A 21,302-nucleotide genomic window follows, 5' to 3' on the forward strand; every position below is an offset into this window, starting at 1 on the left:
AGCATGGCTTTTGCCTTTTTTTGTTTGTTTGTTTGTTTTTTGGTTTTGGTGGGTTTGGTTTTTTTTTGGGGTTTTTGGTTGGTTAGTTGGTTGGTTTTTTGGCTTTGGGTTTTTTTTAAGTAAAATAACAATAAAACCCACATGTCCGTAAAACCTGTTGGCAATGGACAGCAGATGTGCCTGGGTTTCTTGAACCATGAAACCTGTTAGCAATAGACAGTGCACAACGTGTCAGGATTTATAGAATAGGAACCTGAGGTCAGCACCTTCTGAAAGTTATTTTTAACACACATGTAGCAGATATGTAGGAGGGCAAGCAAAAAGGCATGGGGGGAAGAACAAGAAATGCCTGAACATTTATTTAACATCCTTTTACTTGCATTTGCTGCTCACACTACATCCTTGACGTTATAGCAATTGACACTTCAAGAAAAAATTCTTTGTCTTCACATCATAATACACATCCTGCTACTTGAAATCAGGTTGCCAGGAATCAGATTCTGATCCCAAGTGTTAAATAAACCATTTGCACAAGATTCTCACTGTGTTTTACATGAAGATCTACAGCAGGGAAGATGCACAGCCCTACACAGATTTTGGTTGGTTCTAGTCCCACCTTGGAGTAACTTTTTAAGCTTCATATACAGCCTAATTCATCACTACACTTACTCCCATTAAGGAGGTAGAGGTCTACTCTTCACCTGCTTAGTGACCAACTCCCTTCACCAGAAGAAACTAGAAACTTCCTGGTGAGAATAAGTTATACAATTATACAGCAGGCAATGCATTAATCTTAAGTCTATGAGATTAATGGCTCCATGACTCAAAACGAATCTTTCAGAAACTACAAAGCGCTTTCAGTTAACTGCTGAATAGAATTATTTAAATGTGCATCTGTCACTCTGTCAAAACCTGAAGTGTCCCTTGACAATCACATAGGTGTTAATAAAGCAAACAGGGTCTCAGAAATGACCACATCCCTTGCTTACCAGCAGGCCTTCATATTCTTCCTCCAGCTGATGAACTGCAGCCTTCTCCCGCTAGAACAGAGACAGCAAACACTTAGTGAGCTTTTTACAAGTTGCCTATTTGCTGGTATTTCCTTCACAGAGTCAATACCATAATAATTACAGGTGGTAACATGCAAATGCCTGCAAGAAACATCTGTCAATAGCAGATTTGCTCCACTGGATGACTCAGGAAGTACAAAACCAAGGCTCAGACAAACTTACTACTCTCATGGATGCTTGGTATATGTATCCAAGCCTGCGCATAATCTGTAACACCAAAACAACACTTGAAAATGGATTTCCTTCTGCACCAAACTCCTGCACCAGCTAGTCCTAGAGCAAGCTTTGGAGACTGTGAACTAGTATAAATTACAATGTGAGCAGACAGCTCCAGTCTCTATCCCCATTTCTACAGCTGAGAACCTGCCCAGCCTTGGAAGTGGTATTCCACAGGGCAGACTATCACCTTTCCTATTTGAAGCAGAAGGGAAAAGGGAGAAAAATCCTTTCCACTCTTCAGCTTGGTTGAGAGATCAGGGCTCCAGAACAGACTACCTTTTCTTTAGATTGAACTCTCTCCTGCCAAGTAAGAGAAAAGGTGAATGGAAATTAAATAAGCTCCTCTCTTCTATACCTAACTGCTGGGCTGATAGGAGAGAGGAAGTTAACACAGTATTTTCAGTCACTTCTTTTATTCCAATCACGAAATTCAGAGGGCAACAGAAGTCTCAGAGGAAAAAAAGAAAAAAATAATATCAACACATAAGAAAAGCTTTTTCTTAGCCCAGAATTCAGGCATTTTTCACAGAAAAAAAACTGATGACTCAAGGCTGCATCTGAGCACCCACCTTATTCTTTCACTGTCTTGTTCAATATACTGAGACACCAAGTGAAAATAATCACTCTTAGTAATCTGTCTCACAAATAATATGGTAATATTTATTTGCCAGCCTTGGTGCACAGCAACAAAAAGCTAAATAGCTACTAAATTTTTATTTTAAAATTCTGAGGAATTATCGAGGAATTAAGAGTTGGAAGTGGTTGCTATCATGACACCAGTGCTTTCTGAAGAGAGGATGAACTTTGCAACATTCCGTTTATTGTAGTGGAAGACCAATAGCTATATACCTAGACCAAGCAGAGTGTAAGGGAGGACAGCAATTACCAGATCTGTTTTGACTTTGTCCAGGTGCCAACGATAGTCTCCGATGGCATTGTGGGTTCTCCTGTGCTCACAAATTTGTTGCTCAATGGATGCTGCATCAAATCCCCACTTCACCTGCTCCATTTCAACCTAGGAACAAGAAACAGGAGTGGTACTTTCATTTCCAACATTACTGCCCAAATTGGAACACAAAGGAATTGAACTGAAGGCAACAGACTATGCGGTAGAGAGTAAAACTGAAATAAAGAGAAGTTCAGGATCGGGTTTTACAGTTTCTTTAAATTGCCATCAACTAAACTATGTGACAGGCTCCCAAAGCAGAAGAAACAAAGTAAGAAAAATATTTCAGTTCAGTTGTTTAAAGTTACACTAGATGAAGCACACTCAGTAGCGTATTTTCATCTGTTGTCTTTGGACCAAACTGTTATTGTATGTTCTACAGTAAAATTACATTCATATCACTCTGAAAACAAACATGACTTTATCAAACTGCTATTCATGCAATTCATGTGAAAATGCCCAATTAGGTTCTATAGCCCAGTGCACCAGATTTCTATTTTAATTTTGTTCATGTAAACTTCAACAACCTCAGTTAAATGCAGTCACACTAAAAAAATTCCATAGAAGATAAACTGAAATTATTAGAAAATGTATTCTTTGTTTTGCATTTTGGCAACATTTGTTGTAGGATGACAAGAAAAAATGTCTAGAAACAGCCTTGAAAAACAGTAATACACCTGCTAATTACTAACCCAAAAACTGGCTGCATTCCTTGTTTTATTTTTTTTCAAATATTAAAAGCCACCTAACTTTAAATTCAGCTCCTCGAACTCCAAATCCTCTTTTATGCTGCAAAGACACACTACAGCTCAATCTGAATGCCTGTCTATGCACATGCCAAGTAAAGAAAGAGGTATCCTAATCTTGGGTTGGAACTGAATTTGGTAATTACCAGCCTGGAGTCAAATCTCTATGAGTCAACAGATGACAATAAAGCCAGAACTCAAAGCGTAGGGGTTCAAAGGCAGGGCTGAAAATGATCCAAGAAACAAAACCATTTTTCATTCAGCCATTTGAAAGTTAGAGGACTTTGACCCTTCTTGTTATATTTAAACAGTCTAAAGAGACTGTAGCAATAGTGGCAGTCATGGCTGGCTGCCATATGCGAACAAAGGCTGTCTGGATTTCACTGCAGTTTCCCCAGCTCTGCACTGGAAATTTGACTAACCCTCCCTACCATCTGATTCTCCTACCAGCATACCATGCAGACAAAAACCAGAAAAACAGCAAAAAACATCAGCTGCTCAGAACTTTTTCCCACATCTCACCACATTACTGGGGGAAACATTATCCTAGTCTCAATGTGAGCAAGTAATGGGACACAGCAAGGCATGACAGAAAGAAGCAGCATCATGGCAAGTTCAAAATAAATTTTCTCAGTGAGGTAGCTGCTTACTGGCCCCACCTCAGCTTTGCTGTAGGGATGAAGGGGAAAAGAGAGAGAGAGAGAGAGCCTTTTACTTCCACAGGAGGCTTAGTGTGGGAACACAGCTATAAAGCTGTTGCTTATGCTCCCTGTGTTTAACGAGGAGTGTCTGAGCAGGGCATCACGTGGTGTCTTTGGGAGGTGCAGCCTGTTCACCATCTTTCATCGCTGGAAGCATGCCCAGAGTCTGTCCAACATCACTCCTCAAGCCATGGCAGGTCTGATAATCAGCCTCCTCTCCCACAGCATGTGAAGAGCAATGATCTCAGCTGCTGCTGTCCAGGCACAATGCTTATACACATTACCACTCAAGGAGTGCATCTCCACTTCCCTTCCTCCTCTAAAACATGCCATATGGAAAGACTGGACTGTAACTAGCACTCACTTAAAAATACTACAACTCTACAGAGCTCTGCCCTCCTCATTTGGTTTGCACAGGAGCCACCTGGCAAATGCCATATGCAGATAATAATGACAGAATAGCAAAGCAACAACCTAATAAAGAGAGATAAAAATAATGCAATTTCAATTTACAAGAAGTCTGCAAAGTGTGACTTCAGCCACCTTGTTCCATCCTCCCTACTGTTCCTCAGAAAGGGCTGTCCAACCACAAATTCACAACTTTCACTTCAACACACAACTTTCACCTCAGCAGCACAAAAACCAGTGTGTGTTTTCCATTCCAGGTTACATCAGCAACAGCTGTGAATTGGCAAATTTGTTCTCAGAATGCAACAAACAGTAGCTTCAGCACTTCTGTGTGCATTTTAGCACTGAATTCTGAGAGCCTAGTCCCATGGCAATCAGCCCTACCTCTCTATGATAAAGACAGATCGGAGGGGGAGAGCGACTGTAAAACACTGGACAAAGGCTAAATCAGTGAAGATGGTCCTGTCTGTGTAAAGGGTTAAAATATATATGAATCAAAGGAAATCTGTGCAAGGAAGGAAGAAGGGAAATATTCAGCATAATAATCTCTAACACAAATATGCCAATGCTTTTGTTATGTTAACACTTGTGTTTCATGTAGCTTTCAAATCTAACTTCCACATCTTTTCCTCAGCAAAAGAACACCTCAATCCATGCTTGGATTTCAGTGAGAATTCACTATATGTATAATACTGGGAGGGCAAAAAAAGGAACTTGGAATAACATGCAAGGATTCACATGTACCTTTACTTTTCTACTGGCACCCAAAAACATACGAGGTGACATTCATAAACAACTACAAATTTTAGCATTGTCCCTGGGTTTTGCACAGATTTACCTTCTGCTGCCTCATCCAGCTTAAGCATTCACTTGTGACACGTTTTGTGTACTCATCCCAGCCGGAGCCACTCTGAGAGGAGAAGCAGCCACCACCTTTGGAGCTGGCCCTCCTGGCGCGGGGAACGCTGATGGCTTTGTACAGGGCACGCATTTGCTCCTGGAGCTGAAGCAGCCTGAAAGGGAAGGAAACACTTAGTGTCTGTGAGCAAAACACCCAGAAAACACACAAACAATGCAATTTATCTCTCCTACTGGACCACCAACTATTCAAAACAAGGTGTTAAAAGCAAAGACCGTGGAAAAAATATACTGAGTAAGATTTAATGGAGACATCTAAGGTACCAATTTCTATCAGAAATATATTACTGCAAGACCCTTCTCCTTGTTAGTGTGAGCAAACAGATTTGGTTACACTTTATTGATTTCTATTACATCCTGCAACACCAGGGAAGGTGAGCACTTAAGGTACCACAAACTTCTATCAGTCACATTCTGGACCCCAACCCTTCCCGGACAATACCTTTTCTGATACATGTCACAGGGCTGGCCCATCTGCCTCATCTCTCTGATCAGCCCATCCAGGATGTCCATTTGGTCATTCGCCTGTGCAAAACAGTCTTCCAGATCCCTGTTCCCTCTAAGTGGGACGCCATCCCCATATTTCAATTCCTAATGAAAAAAAAAGATGGGAGATTAAATTAAATATTCATCATCTAAGCTTCCTTTGGTTGTCTTAAAAAAGGTGTTGTGAGGAGTGGGGTTTTTTTTTAGGAAGCATGATAAGTTTCAACTGCAGGTCTCTGACAGTTTAAACTGGCAGAAGGCTGATGATCCACAGTCACTGGAAAGTGCTTATTAAAATAAAATATGGAAGAAAATTATTAAAATGTAGTTATCAAACAAAACTTTCCATAAAGAGCAGCACATCTTGATGCTTATTTCAGTGGAGCCAAGGCTTCACATGGTGTGCTAACTTCTTAAGACATTATGCTTTTGTGTTCAGAAGATGAGAAGGAAACACTGTCCTAGTAGGAGATGGTAGATATTGCTCCTGATTTTCCACAAGGTTCTCTGAGGTTCTAAGACTTCCCCCTCCTGCAAAAACACGAGCAGGACTGTCTTCCTGGGTCCAGCTCCATGCCCCATTACATTTGCATCCCACCTTATCACCCAAAGTCTAGGCAAATTCTCCATGCACCCTCTCAGTGCATTTGGACCAGCATGGTCATGGTGCTTCAACAAGGAAGACACGGCTCTTTGACCTCACTGCACACTGACACAGCCGTGCTGCGCAAAACATAATGCAGCTGTGACCTTATTCTCCAAATAAAATATTATGGACCTCATTGCTCTGTCCCTTAGAAAGAGAAGAAAGGAACAAAGCAGGCAATGCATGTTGTGGCACCAAGCTGGAACTAAACATCTCTTTCTTTCAACTTTCCTAGAATAATATTAATCCTGAACAAAAGGCAGTATTTACTCTGGCATTGATTTTTATACAAACATGCTCACACGTCCTGTATCTCTGAAAAGGAAATGAACTCCTAACCACAGAGTTCATTTCTGAAAGAATTTTCTGTCCACAGAGGGTCCAAAAGTGCGCATTAAATCACATCTACTGCCAGGACTGTTAAAGTGTTTCACATCTCAGTGGCCTCAGCAGCAGGATGCACTCACCACCCTGCACCTCCTCTGCCTCAGCAGGAACAGAGGACACCCCATGTTTGCCAGAAGTGAATTTAGCATCAGTGAGTAACCCACCCCTAGGCACTCAGGATTTGTACAAGAGTAGCATACTGCAGAAATTATGTGCATGTATTTGAGCTGGAACAGCCAGGAAAACTTTAGTCTATTTTCATTTACTTCTTTAGGAATCATCTGGAAAAATAAAATAAAGGTAATGAAGGTATTTCCTAAGGTGGCTCAGGTTCATTATGGCCCTGAAAACAATGACAATATTCTACAGAACACACTAACAGAGTGTAAGTAGTCATTAGTATCAGGTCTGAACACTGACATTGGTCCTGATCTAAAACTGAAAAATAAGATGCAGTAGAATCTGTCTGAGGGTGGGTTTGTTGTCTTTTTTTTAAATCAAGATGACCCCTTTTATTAACCAGATGCATTTCAATCAGTTTTGCTGAACACTGTATGGAGGGAAGGAGGAGACCTAAGAAGGAAGTATGTCATTCCACTCCCAGCTGCCTCACACAAACAGCTGATAGGGGAGAAAGGAGATGAAGAAGCAGAGCTTATGAGTCCAGATAACAACACAGAATATGTATGTAATACTCATAATCACTTTGGATAAGGAGAACAAGAAGCACTCACAGGCTGTACTATGAGCTCAGCTCGCGTCAGGCAATCTGAACAGTTTTGCAAAAGCTCCTGGATGGTGTTCTGGCGTCTGGACATGGTACAGGTCCCATTCTGGCTGTTGTGGAGGAGAAAAAGAAGATGAAGTAAACACAGAGCAATTGCACATTTTGAAGAAATACAAGAAACACAAATTCAGAACAGTTAAGAGAAGTTACATGGAATAAGCCACCTCATATAGATTCACAGAGACACATACACTTCAACTGCACTGAGAAATTTCAATTCCACGATGGCAGAGCCACTTTATAGTCCTGCAACAGCAAGCATGGACTGACTTTGCCACAGGACGGAGTAGAACATGGAAACTGGCATGCCATAAAAGAGAATGTTTTTCTTCCAGCACAGGTATTTGCTGCTTTGATAGACAAAACTCTGGCAGCATTACAGCGAGAATGAATTATTCACAAAAGTCAATAAATTAGAGCATAGCCTTTGTGTGATGTAATTGTTCATGTTATCACACCACCCATCAAATGTCAGGGCACACAAGGAGAGCAGGATCCTCAGCTAGGCAAGCACAGGAGCACACAAGTCAACGCAAGTGTAAGAAGGGCCCTTTTATCAGCAGAAATGCACAAATCTTGTGCAGTGTCTTAGGAATGAATTGCAAGATACACAAACTACTACAAAAATAGATGTAGAGCCTGGAGTTAGAGGATGTGCTTTCTTACAAATACGTAAAGTGTGAGTTTGGAGTCTCCAAGTAAAAAACACTAGTGGGGGAAAAAAACAAGTCAGGTAACGGGGTCTTTATTGTTGTCTTGCGCATAATCTACTGCATCCATACTGCCAGAATGTTGCTTTTCCAACATTTAGGATTTAGCCATCAAAGTGAGCCACTGTAGTGGAATGGGGGTGAGGTGCTTCAAGTGAGAAACCATTCCTTGGTGATGGGATCAGACCTCCCAAGCAAGCCCAGGCGGCTCCAAAACCCAAACACTTGCCAGTGAAACTAAAACAAAGCTAACTAACAGACAGTAAGAGCTAAGGTGTTTCCAAGCCTTGCCTAGTTTTCTAACTCCTGTGCTCACAGTAGGCAACCCTTTCCATTACAAATCACTGAAGAGACAAACATTCCTTTCAACACTAATGCCAACAAGAGCACCAGTATGAACCTGTCCAACTCAGAGCCAGCAAGCAATCTGGATTCAAAGGAAATCTTTCCACTGACTTGAAAAGACTCTTGAAAATCCTTCACAAAAGGAATTGTGACAATGAAAAAGCAGAACTGTCCTTGGCAAAATCACTGGAGAGGTGAGAAACATTCAATATTTTTAAGAGCTCTTCTCCAGCATGTGCTTTTGATGCACCAACAGCCTGCCATTCTCCTATCAGCTCATCTGGAACAAACAGAAAAGGTTTGAGCAACTTTTCAGCAGCTTCCCCTATACCAGGGAACAGACCCTCAGAGGTGCAGCAACAGAACTGCAGAGTCACTGGGTGACATAAAACAAGCTGTACACATGCAGCCCCCAGCTTGTACTGTGACCCCTTGGCTACACAAACTCTGCACCCCACTGTGCCATGCACCCCTGTGTGTCTTGGAATCAGCTTAAGGAAAACAATTATGGTAAATAGCATACCGGTCTGATTTTGTGCCAGGCTTTGTGTCAGCTTCCTTTTCTAAATCACTCCTTCTCCTCAGGCATCACTGCTGTGTTTAGATATAGAAATATCTGACTGCATCTGAAATTTACATTTAATTACACCCACAATTATTCTCATGAATGAAACATAATAAAAAAAGAGAGTGGAACCTTCCAAGCAATTTTCTCTTTTTAGAACACTGGAAGAGTATTTTTTCTTAAATCACTTTTTCCATCATGTTCTGGCAGCTACAAATGCTAGGCATCCATTAAAGCCAAATAAAGTATAGAGAGTGACCAGATTTAAACTGTAACCAGTCAGTCTATCTCCACTGGCTTCAGAGTAATTTCACTGAACTCAAAGGCATTACTCCACCATGACAAGAGGTCTAAACAATAGCTATTATAGTTAACATGGTCAGAAATTGTGAAGAAAAGCTATTTTCAAATAAATCAAACTATTAAATTAAAATACAAAGAAGTAGAAATACAAGCATTTTGTGTTCATTTTAATGATGTTTGAATGCCACATCCACAATTATTGCCCAAATAATTTAAAAAATTGAAATCCTGAAGATGGCTAAATATAGATGAACAAAACTGTTTCAAAAGCAGGAGCAGAGGCCTTGAAATGAGAGGCTTAAGTACACCCTATCTAGGTCTTCAAATAGAGTAACAACAAGTTACTTGTTTACAGTTGACAGGGACCTTCACAAGAAGAAAGCAGCACGTACTTAAGGCTCTCGAATCCAGCAGATAAAGATGTAACCAAAATAATGGCAGAAGCTGGAGCTATACAAATTGAAAACAGAAAAGAGCACACTATTTTATTAAAGCTTTCTTTGTTGTTAAAAATCTAACCAGTTTTGCCAGTGAAAAAACAGAGCTCAATCTTATGATAACGATAAAAAGGTCATGGCCTGTTAGAGGCACTTGCTTTCTAATTTGTCAGAAGACCAGAGCTACATGGGGTTATCGGAGCACAATCAGAAGCATAGGAGCTGATGTTTGATGGCATAGCTCCACCAAGCCAACAGAAATCAAGAATTTCAAACCTGAAGGGGATTTAGCTATACAAACATGCCTAAGGGCATAAATCAATCTCTGAATTTAAAAAATAAAAATACTTGGCGAGACAACACCTCAACAGACATATAGTGATGTTGATACATCAGATGGCACTAGCACAGGGACACATCTTTAATACTTTTCACCATGTGACAGGAAGGTACTCCATTAGCAGTTTCAAAGTCTCTCAGTGTCCCTCTTAATGAAACCACCAGGCCTTTAATGGGGATGAGCAGATCAAAGCAGAAACTCCAATTCAGAGTAATAAGACAACCACCCCTGAGGCAGTAGGAAACAGACAGCCAAAGTAAAATCATACCCAACACAAAAAATACTGGACCAAAGAAACTGAGGCAAGCCCTGAACATGCCAGACAGGCAAGAACAAAACTGGATTTTTAAAGTAAAAACATGTAACCTACAGGTTACATAAAAATATATTTATGTCCCTTAGAAAAACGTAGGATACCAACAATCCTCAGAAAACACAGATTAAGTGGGTTACATCACATAGTATTTCGTCAGTGCCTCTCTTATTTTGTTTGACTTTGTTTACATGAAATTGAACGAGTTTAGAGTAATGTTTGGTCATTTTAACACCTACTGCTGCTATGACAGTTTGATTTAACTCTGGAAGCATCTAAACCTCGCACCTATGAATAGGATCCTGTTGTATCCAACACTGGAGGCACACCATGCAGAGAAAATATGGGAAGATTTTTCATTTGTTTTACTGCACCCCTGCAAATGCAGCATATGTTATCAACCATTCCAGAAGAACTGGCAAGAACTGGAGGCTGGTCTTTTAGCAGGACTCATAACAAAAAAGTGCAGGGTCTACTACTAATGAATATGTGCATTTGCAATAACCTGACTATGTGCTGTGCTGCTTTGGTTTTGTAAACCCCACAGAACAGTGCTGAGGGAAACAGACTGGACTGCTTCTGACCTTAACTACGTATTTGTCCCTACAACTCATTTTAGACCATGGCACTTATTTGGAAAGCAACTCATGAATTTCAAAAAGGTCCTATTAAGCAGAGTTCTTCATTAAAATAACTTAATTTTAATAGTCATTAACTATTAAAGGAACAAAGGAAAACAAAAGAGGGTAGAGTCTTTGCTTTAAAATTATGAAAACACTTCAAAACACAGATGAATTGCTTTCACTTGGGATGTTGAAATGTAGGCCTGTTGCTCTCCACTGTCAGGAGAGCCCTAGGAAAGGCATAGCATCTCCCTGTCGTCATTCTGTACAGGAGCCACCCCTTTCAGTGCATGCCAAGGCAGAACACATTGCTCCCTTGCTATTCTACCCTCCTGCTCTCCCTGAGAAATGAGAGGACAGCCCAACCCCTGCTGCCACTAGGATTTGGGCAAGATAGCAGCTCAGGCAACACCTCCCTGCTGGAATATACCCCAACTGAGCTAATCCAGCCATTACTGTTGAATGCCCGGTGTCTGAACTAGGATTTGTGTTTAACTGATGAGCAGTACCCGTGATCCCTACAAGACCCCCAGCTCTACTGAAACAAGAAAGAACTACTCCTGCTTTTCCTTTAAAAGGGACTGAGAAACACGTTCAAGGCCATATGATGAGTTATGTGCGTAGAGACAGACATGTCAGCAGTGCCCACCTCCCCAGAACACAGCAGGGCTGGGTACTGCTGGCACCGATTTATTCAAGCAGACAAAAAATTATCCCAAGGGATGCGTTTTGAATAAACCAAATACCTTCTCTAAACACTCAGCTTGCACCCTCACAGGCCCACTTGTGGGAGTTGATATCGCTGCAGAACCCAAGGGGCAAGGAAGCCAGCTACCTTCCACTTTCTCATTTGCCTCCTGCTGCTGCAAGACCTGCACACCCCAGCACAAACACCTCCGCCGTGGGGGCTGCTCTGGTGTCTGCCTTTGCTAGTGCACATGCAGAGGCTGCTGGGCTATCCAGAGTGTGATCAGTGCCAGAGAAGCAGGGCAAAGGAGACACAGAAACACATCCAGCAATTCTGAGGAGCCTTCCCACAGCTTCACAGCTCCCTAAAGCTTTGGGAGGTTGCACAAAGAGGTTACTCTTGTCCTAAAGATACTACTTAAAACAAATTAAAATACTCTTTGTTAAATTTTCCTAGCCCTCCACAAAACTTCCAACCTTTTAAAAATTCAAAGCTTTTTAATTTTTTATTCATCCAAAAAATGAAGGAAACTTTAAAAGAAAGTCTTTTAGCAAATCCAGAATATTGAACGATTCCCATAACCCAAAAAGAGAAAAAAAATTGCGTTTCTTTTTCTTCATGCTTCCCATCCCCCTCCACACAAACCTGTTTGAACAAGCAAAAGATTCATAAAGGGATTACCTGGTATGCCCAGGGTAGGCAAGTCAGAAGAAAAACCTGACCTGGAATCTGCATTCCCAGCACAGGGCCTGCACATACCACCGCCCATCTGCCACCACCTGCCAGCTGAGTGTGTGTATGCTGGGAAACGCAATGGCATAAAGGTGGTGAATCACGACATCCATAAGAAAATAACCAGGAGCTGAAATGCTATAGTCCAGCTTTCCCCCTCCCGCCTCAAAGGAGGTGAATACAAACTGTCAAATCATCAAGAGTTCTCCCATATGTCTCTGCTCTAACTAGGACCAGTTCTGGCACACCACAGCCTCACCAAACTAGTCCCATCTGCCAAGTATGCACAAAGACTAGGGCTTCCATGATGGCTGGAAACGTTAAAAGACCTCTGCATTTGGCACAATCAGGCTCTAAATACCATTAAAAATGTGCAAAAATCTAGCAGTCGCCAATGAATTATTGAATTGTTAGGACTCCCGATGCTTAGTGCCTTCGCAGCATGCAGGATTTCACAAGGGATCATGCCACACCTGTTCACAGAAAGTCCTCATGCTTTTTCCCACTGGTATGAATCACCAGGAGCAACAGAACGGTTCCCAAAGGCCGAACCTGCCCGATGCAGCAGGCTGCTCGCACGCTGCCTCTCCCACCTCCGCCTCCGGGAGAGGCAGGTGCCAAACGCTGGCTCTAGCCTGGACCATGGAAACACACCTCTGCTGGAGAGCAGCCCCTTCTCCTGACAAGAGGCTCTCGCACCTGCACGTCCCAATGGAACAGAGACCTGGCAAAGGTTCAGCCTGAGTCTCTTCTCACGGCGCGGCAGGGGCATCATTGATTTCCCTGCCAGCCAGAGCGCGGCGCAGGCTCTGCCGGCAGGGCAGGTATTCCACAGCAAGGCAGACACATTCCTCCCTCGCCGTCCGAGAAGCTCGAAGGGGAAGTTACCACACCAGCTCTACCACCACTCAGTTTAGCCAGGACTCTACAGATCCTTGCAAGACTGATGGGAAAGGCAAAAGTGTGGCTTCGAGTCGGTTTTCTCCACATTTACTTTGTTTCTTGGCCCCTCAAAGTAATGCCAGGGCAGGGAAGGTAATTTTCTAACTCCTTTTCTAACTTGAAGCGCAGAAGTTACATTAATCCTTAAGTAGAACTGTGTAAATTAATTCATGTTCATGTCACTCAGTGACCGTGAATCCTAGGCCATTTTTCCCCCTAATCTCAGCAATGACAAATAAAACTGCACAACTTTGCATTTTTTTCTTTTCTCTCATGGTTTATCAGATTTTCTATCTCCATAGCAAAGGCATTGATAAATATTTGACTGATGAATTGGCAGTTTAGCAGCGTGTGAGTCACTGTCAAGCTGAGTATCTGTACTCCGGGCCAAGCTCATCCTGAGTTCCCAAGCCAGAAGAAACAGGGAATGTTGTAAAAGCACCTTGCTGAGCCCTAAGGGTAGGGAGCGTCTCATATTGCTCTGTGAGTAATGTCATACTCAGCACAGACTTGTTTGGCAGAATACGCCCCAAAACTTACAAGACTAGCCCCTAACTTGAATCCTGCTGCGTTTAAAAATTAGGGTAGAGTGATCTTCCCCATGGAAAAAAGAAGCCTTCGTTTTCTGAGTTCAATAGATGCCACTAAACTTTGGCACTGAATATGTCATGCTAAATGTAGTTAATAAAACCAGTTCCATAGATGATGGCCCTGGTCCCAACAGCACAACATGCAGAGCATTTAGTGCATTTTCTGCACACAAACACGTACAAAATCTGGCAAAACTGCTTTTTTCATTAACTGACAATAAACCACTTGTTTTGAGACACATTTTAACATGTATCAGCACTGCTTAAAAATAAACCTATTCAACTCAGTAAGGTGCCAAACACACATACTCTGTTGCAAAAAAAAAAAAAATAAAGTTTAAAGTATTTGGTATGGTCAGATTTTTGCACATAAAACAAGATGTAAATGCTTTTTTTTTTGCTTTTTTTTTGCCTTTTGGTTTTTTTTTTTTGTCATCTAAATAATAACTGTCTTTAGTTCCACTCAGAAATCTCACAATAAAGTGAACAGGAACTTTCATTGCAACCTCCTTGCCAGACATACCTCCCCAGAAAGGAGATATGAATATTATGTTATAAAAAGCAAATGAAAGAATTTTGATATAAGGCTGTTAACCTCTTGATCAGGTCCGTCCTTTCCACTCTTGCTACACCACCACTAAATGCTACAGAAAGAAGAGCCTAACCAACTATAGACTGGCTTAAAATATGTAACTGTAGCCAAAGAATGCTAAATTAAAGGAAAGCATTTCTCCTCTAGTGAAAGCTGGGAATGATATGGAAATCATCCTGCTGAATCCAAATAGAGTTGCACCAGTGAAAAGTGAGGGAAAGGAGAACAGCCGGGAAGTAACAAGTGCTGCCATTCATTTTTCATGGCTGTCTCTTGTAAATAGGTAAAGGTAAGTAAAGGTAAATCTTGTAAAGGTATTTGCAATGAGGCACAACCAGCAAAACAAATCCTCACACAGGCAGTGCAGCAATGGCATTTTGGAGACCTAGTGTGTGCAATGCAACAATGCTACTGAATTGTTCTTATTATATAGCAATAATTAGATATTATCATACTACTGTATTGGTAACTGGATGTGTTCTAGCTGCAACTCGTTCTAACTAACTTACCTATGCACACAACAAACTGAAAGTCAAACAAAGAACTAAAACTAAGAACTGGACAAAGTAATAAACAAAAATCCATAGAATGCAAGTTTTGTCATTCATTCAGTGGTCCTCTAGCAACTGGTTTGACTTACCTAAGCTGAGCACTCTGTGCTCTCAAGGATAACTCTAATTCTCTATGGCCACTTATAGATCTGCTTGATATAAAAAAAAACCTGCCTTTTCTCATCTGCTGTTTATTTACTATGTATGTTTAATTCCCACCCTTTTGCAATTTAATTATGTACTATCCATAAAATTAGGGCGTAAATTCTAATACAACATACATGACAGGGCTTCTGCATCAATTCCTGAGTCACTGGCATCCATAATGAGACCAACAGACTTAATACAGCCATTCCACACACACAGACCAGTCATCACCAGCTGTGCTTTGTGATGGTGCTGTACCATACATCAGCACTGCTTCCTTCAGTGACTCTAACTGCTGCCTGCTTTTCAGTCCTGTGAACTCCCAGACAAGGAGATAAATGGAGAAGTCTTCATGATTACTGCACTCTGCAGAAAGTCCTTGTCAGACTTGATGTGCACAGATTGCTCTGCATCCATGAGAACAGGCATTCCCCAAGCCAGGATTCACAGCGGGCACCCTGCCTACAAGATCTTGACTGTGCTCACAGCACCAGGGCAAGCAGAAGGTTAAAAAGGTAAGAGGCGAGGAGAGCAGACCAATGCTGTTTGTCATGCGTCTCTGCCCCCTGCCACCAAATGTCAGGGATGGCTCTATACAAGATCATTACTTAAACCCCCAGGCCTCGCACAAGCTAGAAACAAACTCAAAAATTGACAAGAGGACATTTCCCACTACTTAAAATGGTTTTATAGCCCTAGTTATGCAACTAGGTGGGGAAGGCAGAGCCTGGGTGTATGGGGTATAAAGCAATTCACTTCAGTTCAGCTGGTTCTGCGTCACTGAGCAAAGCAGGGGTTTATCAGCACAGAACTGTTGGGTCAATAGAGCCAACCCCGGCCCTTTTACAGCCCTGAGTGCAAACGGGAGACATCGTTTTAGTCCTGCTACTCTCTTCAAGGAGAGCCACCACTAAAAGTGTTTTTTTAAAAGTTCTTCACTTGCATTTAAAAGCCTTTTAGAAGTTAAGACGCCTCAGGGAGGAACAGCAAAAGGAAACGTGCAAGCTCGCAAGGGAATCCCACCGCGAGCAGGCTCACGGCAGCTGTCCGAAGGCGGCCCCGAGGGAGCGGGGCCGGGGGCCGGCTGGACCCGCACCTACCCGTATCCGTCGGAGGCGTAGTCCCCCCCGTAGGTCTTCTGGTAGTAGTAGGTCTTGTGGGTGTGCGTGTGGGTGCCGCCGCCGCCGCCGCCTCCGCCGCCGCCCACATGGGAGCTCATCTCGTAGCGCAGGTCGGTGCCCGACTCTGCCCGCGCCATGCGGCCCAGGGTGTTGATGCGCGGGTGGGACCCGCCGTTGATGCTCATGGCAGCGGGGGAGCCGCCCGGGGCGACGCGGGGCGAGGGGAAAAGCGACGGGCACGCTGAGCCGGACCCGACGGCAGGAAAAGCATTCACGGCCGGCAGCGCCCGCCGCGGTGCCGCCGCTCCCTCGCAGTCCGCCGAGGGCCGGGGAAGGGCCGGGAGCCGGCGGTCGGGGCGGCCCGCAGGTGAGGCAGGGCAGGAGCGCGGTGCGGGCGGCGAGGGCTGCTGGCGGCGGCGGCGGCGGTAAGAGCACAGGTCCCGTCCCGTCCCCTCCCCGCCGGCAGAGGAAAGGCGAGGCCACACCTTTCCGTGGTGGTTTTAAGCGGCGCTCCTGGGCGGGGAGCCGCGCCTCGCCTGCGTCCTCCGCGCCTCCTCGGCGGCTGCCCCGGGTTCCTCCGCGGCCCTGGCCCCCGCCCCGCCGCCGTGTCGCTCCCCGGTGGCCGCCCGGGCGGCGCACGGCCTCTGTCACCGTCGCACCGGTGTTTCCAGCACCTTTCCCGCTGCGTATGCTGCCCTCAGGAGTCGCCAGCGGAGGTTGGAGTCCACTGGAAACTCCCTCGCGACCTGTGTCTGCCCTGTGGTGCCCGTGTCTGCGGGCTGGCGCTTGCCCTGGAGTTGCATGCCGCGGAGCATGGAGCGGCTCGTCCGAGGGCCGGGGGCGCTGCGGGGAGGATGGACGGGGCCAGGGTGCACTCGACGCCAAACACCTTCGTTCCTCTCCGGAAAGAACCCGGCAGCTGAACAAGGCGGCGCTGGGTAAATCGGCACCATTCCGTCGAGGATGTGTCTGTTCCGCTGGCAGCTGCCCTCTGCCCTGCGCATCACAGGGTGTTGATACACGTCGGGAAAACGACGTGCATGTTTCATCAATTCCAGAATACACAGGGTCCCACATTCAGGAGGGCTTTGGGCACTCCAAGCCCAGTGCATTTCTGAAACAGGGCTGAAATTTGTGCCCCAGTGCATGAAATATTGGACTAGTGCAATGCGCTGACTGCATTTGTGCCTGAGAAAGAAAATATGCAGAAACAGGCATTTAAACTTGTCTTTTCTCCTCAGATTTTCTTGATTCCTGCCTTCTGGTGCTGTGAAAGTTGTGTTTAACTTTCAAATAGGCCATATCTTAGGAGACAAAGTCATTTTAACACATCCATGCATGTACAGGGTGTCGGCAAAGGCAGTTTACTGTCAGATGCCCAGAGGGGCCTTTTTTGCCAGCCAGTGACCATCGGATTAGTCTCAAGTGTCAACTGAGCACCAATTCTTAACTAGTTTCAGTGGCACTGCCTCAGCTGGTCTGGGCACTTGTCCATGGTGTTGGAAAACAAAGATGGCCAGATTTTAAGAGGCAGCAGTCACTCGTGAATAACCGTGCCAGGCTTTTCTGAAATAATCCTGAGGCTTTCATCCTGATGTGCAGTACATGAGCCAGCCATATCAGCCACCTGATGCTCTGCCACAGCGCGCCTGCTGGAAGTTTTTTAAATTTGTGTGAGATTACCAGCAGCCCTCACCATGCATAAATTCTTGAGCCTGTTTCTGTCTTTTCTGCACTTTTCATTTTCCTGCTATTTTAAACCCAAGTGATAGGTCATGGGACAGTAAGTAAGAACTAGATGAACATATCAAAGGACAAGACTTCCTAAACTATTCAAGAGAAAACCAAACTACTGCAGTTCTCTTGGGTGCCAGTGAACCTGCTGGGACTCTGTGGGAGCACCATGGCGCAGGTCGCCTGAGAACCTGCCCTGCTGCTGGAGATGATGGGCAAAGTGTGGTGTAGAGGAGCCAGAAGAGCTCCTCCAAGCAAACATGGTGTTGCTTGGTCCTGAAGGGCATCCTGGTGGCACCACCCACAGCTGGAAAGAGCACTATGAAGAGGCAGAATGCAAGGTGGCTTATTATATGTGAAGTCATGCAGTGACTTTTATATTGTAATGTATATGCTGTATTATATATAACGTGAATCATTACATATGAGTGAATATATATATATGTATACAGACATACATATATATTTGGGTATATATGTGGATTTGGGATGCTGTTTTGAATACAGATTATATCTGCACGATTGGATGGTTTGACATTACATTTCAAAGCTGTAAGGGAGCAGAATACAAAACAAGGATGAGTAAGAAAAACAAATATAGAGGCTTAATGCTGTAAAGAAGGAAGGAAAAAAGTAGAAAACAGATGCAGAATAGGCTGGAAATGCAGAATGAGGGAAACTTGAACTTTGTGCTTTGATACTCCAGTCCAGACTTTTTGAAACATAAATACAGATCTCTGAATGAGTACCACCAATATACATAAAAGTCAAATTTTTGCATGGTGTATCAAGTCAGGCATTTGTATTCAGACATACCAACATAAAGCTTTTTTTTCCTCAGCGAGTCCCTTTGAAAGCTGTCCATTTATGTTTATGCATATTTAGAGATCCAAAGGTATTACACTGATTTGAGGTTCTTGCTCAGCTTTAGCACCACCTCCAATCAGCCCCACCCTTCAGCTTGGACTGGTGTGCCAGCTCAGTGAGACACACCATTATCTGTGATGGAGACAGCGTGTGTGTGATACACCCAGAGGCCTGTATGAGTCACTGCTGCCTGGACACACAGAAAAACCCTTAAATACATAAATAATGATTGGGTTCTGGTGGTCCTACTTGCACGATTAGCCCCACTGAAATGAGAATGAGAGGATAAGACTGAGATGATACTGTGAGCAGCACAGCACAGTTCTCCTATCTTAGATGTTTTAATAGGTGGAGAAATGAAATAAATAAATATAAATAATTAGATTTGCTGAAGTAGTCAATGTTTCTTGGGTGCTTACCCTAGCTGGACTCATTAATCTTGAAGCAGGATCAAGTCACATAGATATTGCTTGAAATTCATCTAAATGCATAAAAATACCAGTGTAATAGCTGGATGATCCTACTTAAATCTTGCTCTGCTATTCCTGGAAAGGCCCAGTCCTGACGTACCTAAGGCCACATCCTAAATTCCTTGACTTTCTTTGGTATCTAAGCGTTTTTGAGTACAAATGGCCAGTAAACTCCAAACTGTAGTCTCATGGTATCCCTCCCTCATGGTGTCCCTCCCCATGGCAATGAGGTTGGAAGTAGCTGAGCTTTAGAGTCTCTTCCCACTCAAACCAAACCGTGATTGTATGATTTTCCTCCCAAGGAAAACAATACACAGGAGAGAATACAATGTGGTAATTTGGAGTTTATAGTTCATTTTCCTTTAGCAGAGTTCTGTCTCCTAAGGTAAGGATCTATTAAAATTGTGTAAATCTTAGGAGCCCTTCTTTAAGCAAGTCAGTCTAAAGGAGATACAATATTCCCTACAAGCACCTGAACCCAAGCTAGAGCTTGGTTTGCAAACACCATGAGGATATTAGGAGACATGAGGATATTAGCAGTTCCAAGGAGGCAAAATGTCAGCAGCTGATGACTGCTTCAGTAAACAGAGGGAGTCTCCTTTATATGTAATATTAGTGCTAGGCATATCTCTTTAGTTTTAATAAAAGGCTCCTTTCCAACACCAAACGGTGGACCCAAAAACCCTATTTTAGACTTAGGCTGCTGGATAATGGGTCTTTACTCAGGACACTACCTGAACTGAACTTAACATGCTGTGTTGGTCCCTGTCTATGCCAGGGAAACCTCTTAAGAACTGAATTCCCAGGGGCACACTGAAATTTCCCTCAATGGCTTGTTAATTCATTGCTGTTGGCAGTAGTTGCCAGCCCCTCCTATTTCACGTGGCTTCTTCTGAGCTTATTTAATGGCATCCTCTCTTTAATGCCCTCCTTGCCTGGACAGAAACCAAATAAATTTAAAGTAGCTGAAACACATTGATAACCAGTGACATCTGACATCCAAAGTACAAATCTGAATTTGACTTGGTAACTGATTTCCATTATGATAGCTTGCAAAAACCAGCTCTGGCCTTCCAAACACATCAAATCATCCAGGTAAACCAGTATATGACTCTTGTGTTCCTAACTCTTGCAGTTTTGGGCAGTAAGGACAAGTTTGCACGTGCAAGCCACTAATCTGGCGATGTGTCTTTGTAAGGTGCTTGATATGCACCACCCCTGCTGTGCAGGGGCTGCCTGGGAAGAGGCAGCTTGGGCTGAGTGGTAGCATTCACAAAGTCCATGTTTGTGATGATGTGAAAGTCAGTCCTGGACATTTCCACTTTGCATTCCTTTGCTCAGGCAGAATTCTCCCCAGAAAACTCACAGTTAACACTCCAGAGTCTGAGCTGTTCTACGCACGTGAAGAGAGGCTGGTGCCACTAGGAAGACCTCTGAGCAACAGCAGGCATGGTCCAAAATGTCGTTAATAACAAACTGAGAGGGCTCAGACAACTCATTCAGCTGTATCCCTGTCATGGGGAAGATGTATCTTAAATGCAATCAGATGGTGTCTAACTATGGGCAGATTTAGAGGGCCCTGCAGCAAAAGGCACTTTAAAATGTAGATATGCCCCAGTGAATGTTTGGAGAGTTTTTGGAGAGCAGGGTATGATTGATACAAGGTGCTCACTGTGAGCCTGTGTCCAGTCAAGTCCAGGACTGCCTCCCAAGAGCCTGTCGTTTCCAGGTTCCTGAACAGCCACTGTGCTCCTTTCAGACAATCCCTGGAATATTACCACCTCAGTCTTTGGCAGGGTTAAAAAAAAAAAAAAAAAAGCTTTTGAATTCATCAAGAGGAACGAAGCTTAGGACTGCACAATTCCTTCTATACCATGCAAAAGTAGAGGGTGTGGTAAGGGATGTGTCAGCCTTGTCA

The 21,302-nt window shown here is 43.6% G+C and overlaps 1 protein-coding gene across 4 annotated transcripts in view; it reads right to left on the reverse strand.

The window, feature by feature from the left end:
- Positions 1-21,302, reverse strand: part of LOC119697538 (desmoplakin) — a 51,957-nt gene that overhangs the window by 22,596 nt on the left and 8,059 nt on the right. The window contains exons 1-6 of one of the 4 annotated variants that reach the window (XM_038128407.1): positions 16,293-16,789; positions 7,262-7,364; positions 5,451-5,599; positions 4,929-5,103; positions 2,176-2,304; positions 990-1,040 (exon numbers count right to left, since the gene is read on the reverse strand). In XM_038128407.1, the coding sequence (XP_037984335.1) occupies positions 990-1,040; positions 2,176-2,304; positions 4,929-5,103; positions 5,451-5,599; positions 7,262-7,364; positions 16,293-16,498 (813 nt within the window). In that variant the 5' untranslated portion in view covers positions 16,499-16,789. Of the gene's footprint in view, positions 1-989; positions 1,041-2,175; positions 2,305-4,928; positions 5,104-5,450; positions 5,600-7,261; positions 7,365-16,292; positions 16,790-21,302 lie in introns of those variants that run through there. The other 3 variants (XM_038128409.1, XM_038128408.1, XM_038128406.1) reach the window with 3 other exon arrangements.

This window comes from Motacilla alba, chromosome 2 (genome assembly GCF_015832195.1).
Source record: "Motacilla alba alba isolate MOTALB_02 chromosome 2, Motacilla_alba_V1.0_pri, whole genome shotgun sequence".
Taxonomy (NCBI): domain Eukaryota; kingdom Metazoa; phylum Chordata; class Aves; order Passeriformes; family Motacillidae; genus Motacilla; species Motacilla alba.